This window comes from Cetorhinus maximus, chromosome 5, assembly GCF_964194155.1.
Source record: "Cetorhinus maximus chromosome 5, sCetMax3.hap1.1, whole genome shotgun sequence".
Taxonomy (NCBI): domain Eukaryota; kingdom Metazoa; phylum Chordata; class Chondrichthyes; order Lamniformes; family Cetorhinidae; genus Cetorhinus; species Cetorhinus maximus.
Genome location: NC_135883.1, coordinates 38,489,831 through 38,502,404, shown reverse-complemented (window position 1 = coordinate 38,502,404; position 12,574 = coordinate 38,489,831). Strand labels below are relative to the sequence as shown.

General features: G+C 40.8%; 1 protein-coding gene across 1 annotated transcript in view; it reads right to left on the bottom strand.

The window, feature by feature from the left end:
- cog2 (component of oligomeric golgi complex 2) overlaps positions 1–12,574 on the bottom strand; it is a 76,270-nt gene that overhangs the window by 31,885 nt on the left and 31,811 nt on the right. Inside the window, exon 8 of the mRNA XM_078541767.1 lies at positions 2,189–2,313. Coding sequence (XP_078397893.1) covers positions 2,189–2,313 — 125 coding nt within the window. The remainder of the gene's footprint in view (positions 1–2,188; positions 2,314–12,574) is intronic.

Below are 12,574 nucleotides of genomic sequence, written 5' to 3'. Positions count from 1 at the left end.
TCCCCTTGTGTGCAATTAAAAGCTCCAGTATTTTTGGTCAGACATCTGTTGCAAATGCAGCCTGATTTAATCTGAACTTGCAGGCACTTTTAACAAGGAGAATAGCTGGCTCCTTGGACACTTCATGTTTCAGGGGAGGTGAATGTAGGGGGCGAAGGTCACAACAAAAGGTGCAAGCTGAATGGTTCTCGAGATGCGTGATGAACCCAGTAATAAGGAACAGCTCCGTGACAAATGATAAGTCAGCTGAATGAGTAGCCGCAGGAGAGTGTCCCAACTGCAAGAATGAAAATTCGTTACCCTCTCAAGGGCAACTAGGGATGGGCAAAAATGCCGGCCTTGCCAGTGACGTCCACATCCCATGAAAGAATATTTTGAAAAAGCATAATTTTTGATTGTTAGATCCCTGGAAGTGGTCACGTAACTACCAGTTTCAAACTTCACAGAATAATGCATGATTTAGTGATATCTACCTGCGTCTGGTATATGGTTAGATTTCCAAAAGGATGACGAGATAACAACAATAAACTGGCACCAGTTTACATAAACCCAAAGGCAAATTCTTTGACATCTAGAAACTCATTGCAAATTAAAAATAAATTCAGAAGTCCCATTTACTCTATGCAATACAAAACATTTACTCTGGAAAAAATCAGTCTCTCTCTCTGACAATAGTTGTAGAGTTTGAGGTGAGTGGATGATGGAACTCCAAATCCCGGGTTGACATGCAGCAGGTTCTCAGATTCGATGAGTGTAGATGCCCCTCGCTCATCTAGGGACTATAGGATCCCTCAATTCCTTCTGCCGCAACCATCTAATCCAATAGAATCATAGAATGATAAAGCCATAAAAAGCAGCTTTTTGGCCTAAGATGCTCGTATCAGCTCTTTGCTGGGGCTACTCAATTAGTCTTACTTCTTGGTTCTTTCCCCATAGCCACATGAAAAATTTTCCTTTCAAGTATTTATTTTGAATGGTACTACAGAATCAGAATTTGCTTCCACCAACTTTTTAGGCAGCACATTCCAGATCACAACAACTTACTGCGTAATTTTTTCTTCTGGTGTCACCTCTGGTTGTTTTGCAAGTCAGCTTAAACCTATGTGTTGTGGTACCAACTCTTCTGCCAAAGGAAGCTCTATCAAAACCATTAATAATTTTGTATGCTCCTCTTAACCTTCTCTGTTTGATGGAGAACAACCCCAGCTTCTCTTGTCTCTACATATGTCCTTGATCCATGCTACCATTCAAGTAAATCTTTTCAGCAGCCTCTACAAAGCCTTGACATCTTTGTTATTTGCCACTTATCAGCCCAAGTCTGAATGTTGTCTAGGTCTTGCTGTGTGTGGGGACAGACATTTCATTACTTGAGGAGTTGCAAACGGAAATGAACACTGTGCAATCATCAACGAACATCCTCACTCCTGACCTTCTGATGGAAGGATGGTTATTGATGAAGCAGCTGAAGACGCTTGGGCCTAGGACACTACCCCAACAAACACAAACATCTTTCTTTGTGCTAGGTATGACTCCAGCCAGTGGACAGTTTTTCCTGATTCTCTATTTGATTTCACTTTTATGCAGGCACCTTGATGCCACACTCAGTCAAATACTGCCTTAATGCCAAGAGCAATAACTCATTTCACCTCTGGAAGTCACCTCTTTTGTCCATGTTTGTACCAAAGCTGTGATGAAGTCCGAAGCTGAGTGGTCCAGGTAGAACCTAAACTAAGCATTGGTGAGCAGGTTACTGCTGAGTGAATGCCGCTTGATAGCACTATTGACAATACCTTCTGCCAATTTGCTGATGAATAGGAGTAGATGGTGGGGCAGTAATTGGCTGGATTGGATTTGTCCTGCTTTTTGCGAACAGTATGCACCTGGGAAATTTTCCACTCTGTCAGGTAGATGTCAATGTTGTAGCTATACTGGGTCTTTCACCCTTTCACTGGAGTTTGTAAAAGGATTTTCTCCCTTCTAATTTGCTTATAATTAAATGATTAATCCTTATGTAATATATAATCCAATTGTTTACTCTATGCTTCATAATTCTGTGTCTATGTGGAAGGTTAACCTCCCAGGATGTTAACAACTAGGTAGTAGGTGAAAGTGTAAGATATGACAGTCAAGAAAGTTAATTTCAGAACGTTGAAAGTATGAAGGGTTATTTTAGTTGCATGTAACTCACCCGATTACTGCTCCTCCAGTCACCACTTGGAGGAGCCGACAATGGTTAGGAATGAATTCTAGCAGTTTTCCATACATTTCTCTAAGACTATTTGTCCTAGACTGAACATATTGTTCATCAATTACCTGGAAGGAAAAAATCTTCTTTTAAAGTAACGATGAGAAACATTTGCAAATCAGCTTCTGAATACAACAGATTCTAACCTAGTTATCTTCATACTGTTAATTTTTCAGACAGAAGGAACGGAACTTGTAGGCAAATGAAGGTGCCATACATTATTTCAGTTGTTTTACAATAGCCCTGATTAGAACTTGTGGCCAAAATATCAGGTCACACAACCCTTTAATTTGGGAGTCATCATTAGAATTTTAACTCCAGATTTTTTATTGAATTCAAATTCGCCATCTGCTGTGATGAGATTTGAACCCAGGTCCCCAGAGCATTGCCCTGGGTATCTGGAGTACTAAGGTAAAAGCAAAAAACTGTGGATGCTGGAAATCCAAAACAAAAATAAAAATACCTGGAAAAACTCAGCAGGTCTGACAGCATCTGCGGAGAGGAACACATTTAACGTTTCGAGTCCGTATGACTCTTCAACAGAACTAAGGAAAAATAGAAGAGAGGTGAAATATAAGCTGGTTTAAGGGGGGTGGCGGGGGGTGGGACAGGTAGAGCTGGATAGAGGGCCAGTGATAGGTGGAGATAACCAAAAGATGTCATAGACAAAAGGACAAAGAGGTGTTAAAGGTGGTGATATTATCTAAGGAATGTGCTAATGGGGACATTAAAGGTAGAAAGCAGGACAAGCAAGGTACAGATAGCCCTAGTGGGGATGGGGTGGGGGGAAGGGATCGAAATGGGCTAGAAGAGATAAAACAATGGATGGAAATACATTTAAAAATAATAGAAATAGGTGGGAAAAGAAAAATCTAAATAAATTATTGGAAAAAAGGGGGATCGGAAAGGGGGTGAGGATGGAGAAGAAAGTTCATGATCTAAAATTGTTGAACTCAATATTCAGTCCGGAAGGCTGTAAAGTGCCTAGTCGGAAGATGTTCCTCCAGTTTGCGTTGAGCTTCACTGGAACAATGCAGCAGGCTAAGGACGGACATGTGGGCATGAGAGCAGGGTGGAGTGTTGAAATGGCAAGCAACAGAGAGGTCTGGGTCATGCTTGCGGACAGACCGAAGGTGTTCCACAAAGCGGTCACCCAGTCTGCGTTTGGTCTCTCCAATGTGGGGGAAACCGCAATAATTCTTTTTTCCATTAATTTATATAGATTTTTCTTTTCCCAAATATTTCCATTATTTTTAAATGTATTTCCATCCATTGTTTTATCTCTACCTTTTAGCCCATTTCAATCCCTTCCCCCCACCCCACCCCCACTAGGGCTATCTGTACCTTGCTCGTCCTGCTTTTTACCCTTAATGTCACCAATTAGCACATTCCTTAGATAATATCACCACCTTCAACACCTCTTTGTCCTTTTGTCTATGACATATTTTGGCTATCTCCACCTATCACTGGCCCTCTATCCAGCTCTACCTGTCCCACCCCCCCTTAAACCAGCTTATATTTCACCTCTTCTCTATTTTTCCTTAGTTCTGTTGAAGAGTCATACGGACTCGAAAAGTTAACTGTATTCCTCTCCGCAGATGCTGTCAGACCTGTTGAGTTTTTCCAGGTATTTTTATTTTTGTATCTGGAGTACTAGTCTGGGACAATACCATTACGCCAGCACCTCTCCTTGAATTCCTACCCTAGAGGTGACTTTCACCAGCTCCCCATCAGATTAAGTGTTGCACAGTAATGAAACACTCTGTCCTGAAAGAGAAAGGGTTAACAGGATTAATTTTCCTGTTAATGGGGAGGAAGCAATTAGGATCCAGTGAAGGAAGCTATCTGCATGTTTTAGAACAGGCAGGCATTTCAGTACACATTACCTGGGCATGAAACTTTTAGTGCATGCTAAAAAAAAACACAAGAAACAATCATAATTAACAGTCACATTGAAAGAAGGCACATAGTGATTTGAAGTTCACAAGTGCTGAATAAGACTGCCAACTGGCTGTAAATTCCTAAATATGGAAAGTGCCTAACTTTAATTTTTTGTGAATTACAACTCACTTTCTGTAATGTAATAACATAAAAATAAATTTGTTACACTTCAGTGAATTGTCTTGCTTGCTCAACACAGACTAAATCCTCTACATTGTGCTATGGCTCAAGGCCAAACCTCTCACTGCAGGCTCCTGCAGTTTATTATAGAATCATGGAATGATATAACACAAAAGGATGCCATTTAGCCCATCATGTCTCTCTTGAAAGAGCTATCAAATTAGCCCCACTCCTCTGTTCTTTTGTCAATAGCCTTCTAATACATTTTCCTTTCAAGTATTTATCCAATTCCCTCATAAATGTTACAATTGAATCTGCTTCTACCACCCTTTCAGACAGTGCATTCTAGATCACAACTCATGTTTCCTCATATCGCCTCCGGCTCTTTTACCAATTTCCTTAAATGTAACCTCTGGTTACTGAACTTTCTGCCACTGAGAACAGTTTCTCTATATTTACTTAATCAAGATTTTGAACACCTTTTAAGCTTCTCAGGTCTCAGGAGAAGAACCTCAGTTTCTCCACGTGACTAAAGTCTTTCACCCCTGCCACCATTCCAGTAAGCTCTCCTACACCCTCTCTGAGGCTTTGACATTCTTCGTTAAGTGAGATGCCCAGAATAGGCCACAACATTTCAACTGGGACCTAACCAGTGTTTTATAAAGAGTTAGCATAACTTCCTTGTTTTTGTATGCCATGCCATTATTTATAAAACCTAGGATTCAGAAGGCCTTTTAAACAGCCTTCTCGACTTTTCCTGCCACTTTCAAAGTCTTGTGTAAATGCACGCCCAAGTGTCTCTAATCCTGCACCCTGCTTTAAACTCGTACCATTTAGTTTATGTTGCCTCTCCTCATTCTTCCTACCAAAACGTATCAATTCACACTACTCTACGTTAAATTTCAGCTGCCACATGCCTGCCCATTTCTCAGTCTACATCCTCAGGGATGAGAGTGGTCGAAAACAAAAGAGTCTGAAAATTAGTGCATGAAGACAAGAAGATATGAACATTTTTTGTGACAAGGAATCATGTACACAAAAGCAGCAAAGGTACTGCAGCGTGAGGGGCCAGAAAATTATAACACTTCTTATGATTTGTAGTGGAATGCAAATACTTCTTGGCTCCTTCATCAAGCTTGGCTTTTATTGGTGGGGTGAACAAGTAGTCATCATATCCATAAGGGAGATACCTTGTCAGGTAGGCAAGATAACGGTGCATGTGTAAGCCCTAGGACAGAGATTTATATCTTGACAATGTAAACGTGATAAAGTGCATATTGTAAATTGTAAATATTAACCTGCAAACAAATAATTGAAATGACAAGTCACAGCCCCCATCAAATCATCTGAGAGTACATCTTGTCTGCATTGTGAGTAAAGCTATTTTTATTATAAGAGGGCATTTTCATCCATATATTTGCTGGCAGTTAAAGACAATTTCTATCAAATTGCTTAGAAGTGTTTTCTCAATGTACGGTTGCTCAGGAGGACAAAATATTTTACAAACAACTTCAGGTCAAAAGAGAAATCAGCAAAATCATGGGAAATACTTCTTTCTGACCATGTTCCATGCAAGGGTACCTGGGTGGTCTGCTCTAAATACTGGTAGTAACCATTTAATGGCTATTACAGTTGGTAATGATTAGTTGTTATCTTCACCTATTAACTACTGTAATCTGGTATCTTTGGACCGGCAAACCTTTGAACATTACTGAAAAGTAACATCTGATGCACCAGGAATTGTAAAAGTACAGTGAGGTGAATGCAATTGAGCTCATTTGTGGACTCTAAATCCAACAGCCATCTGATTTGGCTAGGACACTGACTTTCCAGTTACCTAACTATAAAGGAGAAGAATACGAACCCTAACAAAGTATACCTTCAGGGGGAGAGGGCGGCGTAGTGGTAACATTCAGAAGCCCAGGCTAATGTTCTGGGGACAAGGGTTCAAATCCCACCGTGGTAGTTGGTGGAATTTAAATTCAATTAATAATCTGGAATTGAAAAGCTAGTCTCAGTAATGGTGACCATGAAACCATTGTCAATTTTTGTAAAAACACATCTGGTTCACTAATGTCCTTTAGGGAAGGAAATCTGCCATTCCTACCTGGTCTGGCCCACATACGATTCCAGACCCACAGCAAATTGGTTGACTCTTAACTGCCCCCTGAAATGGTGTGGCAAGCTGCTCAGTTCAAGGGCAATTGGGAATGGACAACAAATGTTGGCCTTGCCAGCGACGTCCACAACCCATGAAAGAATAAAGAAAATAAAAAGAGCTCGCCAAGTTACCACCTTCCAATCAAGAATATCCACCATAGCAGATGAATGCTACGGGCACGTGGAAATCTGTAGTTTTTAAAACATGATTAAGTATCAAATACACAAAATTTTGAATCATACAAAATACTCATCTTGCAAGAGTGTGAAGTGGTGGGCTAGTTTTGTGCATTAGACTACGTGGAAGCGTTCTGTTCAGAGGCAGCACTGGGGGCAGTGCAGATGCCAAGGCTGACAGAGGCAGACCAGCAGTATGATGGCTTTACACTCAAGTTGGCTTGCTCCTTCCCTCCCACTTTAATTATCTATAAAAATGCAAGCCCTCTCGTTTTAAGTCTTGGCCATAAATAAGGGTTGAAGAACAAACACAGGTTTACAAATAGTCGTTTGGCAGTACAGGGCTCGAGTATTGCTGAAAAAAGACATTTTGTTGAAGCTTTTCATCTTGCACACATCAGGACAATCGCAAGAATACCAATCTCAGGGGGAGCAACAATTTTAAACTCTATAAGAAGAGAGTGCTGATTGGTTGGCAAATGGACTCTGATTGGTAGAGGCGTTGCCATGGAGTGTGTACCAGTTAATGGTGACTGGCAGTTAACTGCCAAGCATTTTGCACTGTATATTGCTCAAACTCATGAACTGGTCTAAGGCCATCACTTTCGGCCCTGAAAAGTGCCTAGTCTATCTCAGATTACCCTGGAAGGGCAAGGTACCTTAAACATTTGAACAACAGGTGAAGCTAGCTGTTTCACACTGCTACTATGCAGTAGCAACACGAGTGGTATTTGCCACTAACAGGATGCTGCCGTCAAGCCAAAAAGACGTTCTGCCTATCTCACACATGAATAATGTGGTATATGAATGTCATGAAGCTATTAATGTATATAATATTTTGGAAAATATTTTTCTTTTAAAATAGAGGCTTAGTTTGCGGGTATGTCTTAATTGGATTAAAGCCAGCAAGTCTGGGTGCTTTGATGTACTATTTTGAGATGTAAACAGAGAGATAGAGTGCATTCGCATTTTTCGAATAGAGCATTCAAGAAGTGTAGTAAAAACTTGACACCTTTCTGACAGCTGCCAAGCAATATGTTTATATTAGTAATAAAATTGGTATTATGAAAGGGGTTTCATTGTTAAAAGGTGAAATTCAAAGAGGTTGTTGATACAATGAGAATTGATATTCAATGGGGCTAGTAGGTATAGCTTCAGTAGTTTTCAGGTGTGCAGACAGAGGCAACGTAAGATCAAAAGGCAGCTGTAAGCCTCCAACTGGCCCCACAGTGGAAATAACCTAATTTTGAATTCGTAAGGTGAAAATGCTTTGCCTGGTATTTTGGTTAAGTCTACGGGTTGTTGTTGCCTTAATGGAGATTAGTTTGGGAATTTGTTAAAAGTTATGACAGTAGTAATTTGTAGCCATGTGTGTATATTTTAAAATGTTTCATTTAGTTTAATGTAAAACCTTGAGAACTAGTGGTCTGATTCCTGAGTTTAGAGTCGCATCTCAAACATAGCACTTAAAATGATTGATTATGTCAGTTGTTTAAAGTTTCCCTCTGGGATTTTTAAATAACTCCACTTTACCAACTGCATCAGTCTTAACAATAAATTTCAGTGCCAGTGTGATGCTAGGTATGTCGGCTATACATCCCAAAGACTGGTGGATCATATCAAACAGCATGTCCCTTCCACTGTTCGCAACAGGCAAGGTACAAAACACAGTGTCCAAAATGATATGTGATTCCACAATTATACAACATTTGCTAAATAATCCTCAGGTGTGCTAAAAATTATGCTGACAACCAATTTAAGATTGTCAGTTGGGCTTGCAGTGTGGCACATTTGCGTGTACTGGAAGCTACATATATTAATACACAGGGCCCTGTTCTTTGCAAACAGAAAGAACACGTACGCACATTGTGCCTGTTTCAGCTAAACAAAATAAGTGATAGCCATTCGCTGGTTCATTCCTCAGGGCAATGCCTTGAACAATCAGAGTCAAGCTGCCTGGTTTAAATTTCAAACAATGCTAGGCAGTTAACTGTCAGTCACCATTAATTGATACATTCGCCATGGCAATGCCTCTACCAACCAAAGTCCAACTGCCAACCAATCAGCACTCTCTTCTCATACAGTGTAAAGTTGTTGCTTCCCCTGACATTGGTATTCTTGTGACCGTCCTGATGAGTGCAAGACAAAAAGCTTTGACAAAATGTCTTTTTTCAGAAACACAGGCTTGGATGTATGTGGACGAGATGCTGGGATTTCATTGCTGTGCTCTTGGAAGTTTAACAGTGCATCACCACACTTGGAACGTTGATTGGAACCTAACAAAATAGGAGTAGGGGTAGACCATATGGCCCCTCAATCCTGCTCCGTCATTCAATATGATCATAGCTGATCTTTGGCTTGAACTCCACTCTCCCACCTGCTCCCATATTCCCTGACTCCGAGAGGCCAAAAATCAGTTCCTCTCAGCTTTAAATATATTCAATGATGGAACGTCCACAACCATCTGAAGTAGAGAATTCCAAAGATTCACAACATTTGAGTGAAGAAGTTTCTCCTCATCCCAATCCTAAATGATCAGTCCCTTATCCTGAGTCTGTGCCCTGTGTTCTAGATTCCCCAGCCAGGAGAAAAAACCTCTGTGTCTGCCATGTCAAGTGCCTTTAGAATCCTGTATGTTCCAATTAAATCACTTGTCATTTTTCCAAATTCCAGAGTGTATAGGCCAAATTTGCTCAACCTCTCATCATAGAATGACCCTCTCATCCCAGGAATCAATCTAATGAACCTTCGCTGTACCACTTGCATTGCAAGTATACCTTCCTTAAATACAGAGACCAAGACTACACTCAGTACACCTGTGTGGTCTCAAAACCCTGCACAACTGTTGTAAGACTTTCTTATTTTTCTATTCCAATCCCCCTTCAATAAAGTCCACTATGCTGTTTGCCTTCCTAATTACTTGCTGTACCTGCGTGCTAATTTTGTGCTTCTTGTACAAGTACAGCCAAGTCCCTTTGAACATCAACATTTAGAAATTTCACACCTTTTAAAAAACATTCTGTTTTTCTATTCCTGCAACCAAAGTGAATAACTTCATACTTCCCCACATTATATTCCATCTGCCACCTTGTTGTCCACTCACTTAACCTGTCTAGATCTCTTTGCAGATGGTGTCGTTCTCATACCTTACAGCGTTTCATACAGTTCTAGCAGAACTTCCCTGCTCATATGCTCCAGGCCACTATTCAAGGAAAGAATCCCAAATGCCTTCTTGACCACCTTGTCTACCTGTCCTGCTACCTTTAGGGAGCTTTAGACATAAACTCAAAGGTCCCTTTGTTCTGCTACACTTTTCTGAAGCCAACCTTTTATTATGTATGCCCTTGTCTTGTCATCCCAAATGCATTACCTCATACTTCTTTGGATTAAATTCCATTTGCCATTTTCCTGCCTAAAACAATAATGTAACAAAACACAATACTCTGCCATGCATATTTAACACCATACCACAATCTGTATGCAGCAGTCCATTTACAAAAGCACTTATGTCTGAGTGCACCTAGAACAGTGCAGTCAAAAATCAAGGGGAACATTAAAGTTCTCAGATTTACTTAAATATTAGATCAAACAAAAAATTCTGGGCAACTTTTCAAACAGATCCCAGTCAACTTTTTTACTTTTAACAGAAGAAATACACAGGCACTTTATTACCTGTGCATGCACCAGAACTGAAGTTTCACTGTACAAAACAGAGGGATAATGCAGAATGACTTACATTTAACTCCATGTAAGTTTAGACAGGAACTAAGGAAGTGTTGCAGTAATGAAGGGAAAAAAGCTCAAATAAAATTGGTCAGGGCTCTTGCATTTGGTAGTGGTTTATACTCTTTGCTTTTTCTAAAATGATTTATATCCAACACACTTTGTTTTATAAGAAGAAAGGCTCACGCCAGTCTGTGTCCCTCTCACTCTCTCTGACCTCTACACTCACCCCTGCGTGAAGCCTTCTGTGGATGACCTTTGAACTGTTCAAGAGCCTACAGAAGTGAACTTTGGCCCAGATGTCAAAGCACTATAGATTGAGTCTATTAGGAAAATATAACTTGATCCCCATTTGCCTACTTGTCTCTAGATTCAAAAAGTAGCCTGCTTCGTCAGTCGGACCACAAAGGTAAAACAAGCTTGTGTTGCACTCACCGTTAACATTTCCAATTGAAAACTGAGTAGAGGGAGAGAGATGTCCACTGCCCGCTATTATCAAACTCATTTTTCAAAAGCAATTTTATGATTTCACTGGTTTCACTGAAATTTTATGATTTCAACCAGTGGCTGAAATCTCACAGTCTTCCCTTCAGTGTTGGCTGAAGGCCTTCCTGGTATCTTGTTGGGATGGTCATAGGCATCCCCAAGTGACAGGTCGGTTACATTTTATATACAGACTGAGAGGTTGGTTATAAATAGGCTGTGCCAGCTTACCGCAAGGGGAAAGAGACAGTGGTGATCTGCAGCAAGGGACGATGCACTGATTGACATGGGCCTTGCTTCACCCAAGGGAAATAATTTCACCCTGAAGCCCACTGCTATTACTCACTACCCTTGTGTGTCCAGAAGGGGATGCTGCCGTCACTGTGCACTAGGTGAGGCCCCTTGCAGCTGTACTTACACACGAAGCAGCATGTGGGCAGCTCGACGGCTCCACTGATAGCTTGCAGCAGCTGCAGGAGGAGCTGGCAGCTGGTAACCGTTACCAGCGCTGCCATCTTATCGGTGAAGTGGCTCAAGCTGCAAACGGGGACCGCAGCCAGATCAGTGCTGGTGCGAGGCTGGGCGGTGGCACATTCAGGCCTGCACCCGGCCTCGTCACTGGCTGAAATTTTGCGGGCTGAGACTCTCTTCTCCTGGCTTTGGCCATGTTGCAAGTAGCTGCAGCCGGGGGGATGCGGAGGTCAGAGAAATATTAAAAGGGTAGAGATCCATGATTCAAATGTCGGGATTCTGCCACAAGGCAAAAATTTCTCATCCTTGATATCCTTTAAGTCTGTTACTATCCTTCCTATTGTTTTCTACAATTCTGAACTTTGTTTCATCTGCAAACTTTGAAATTATATCCTGTACACCCAAGTCCAGGTCATTATTAAATATCAAAAGATCTCACTGGTTTCAAAACCAAACCCTCGGGGACACCAGTGCAAAATTCTTTTGCGTCTGAAAAAAATGTTTGCCATTACTTCTGCTTTCTGTCCCTTAGTCAATTTTGCATCCAGTCACTGTACCTTTAATCTCAAAAAATGCTGGAAAAACTCAGCAGGTAAGTTCCAGCAATTTTTGTTTTTGTTTCAAGTTTCCAGCATCTGCAGTATTTTGCCTTTGTCCCTTTAATCTCATTGGCTTCAATTTTGCTAACAAGACTATTATGTATTATCTGGTAAAACAACTTCTGTTCAGCATTTTAGTCCCCCACCCCTTTCATGGAAAAAAAAATGAGAATACAAATTGCTTTTAAAAATCCTTTCCTTGATAGAAAAATGGTCAAAGTAATCCTGAAAAATCTCAGATTTCGCCAGTTGTAACCAAGCTAAATCTACTTCTGGTTTTTGCTTCTGCCTAATTTGCCAATAGATTTAATTTGTAGCTATAAGCCTTGAGTTATGTACTCTGTCAGCTTGCATTATGCCAGAGAGATCTGCAGGATACAGTGGTAACCCTGCTCTATTTCTAGTGGGCACCTTGTGATGGCCCATGTGCTTTTGTGGGGAAGAAAAACATGTTTTATGTTGGGGTATGGTCCCTTTAAAATGATGTTTCTCTGAAAGATTTCTTGTCAAGCACTTGGATTCCACTAACTGATCATGTGAACAAATTGCCAGGGAGATAAACAATAGAAAAATGGCCAACAAGAAGCTAATTATATGGGTGAGTTGATTGTGGGTGTGGCTCTCCAATGTCAGTACTGATGGAGTGCTGCACTGT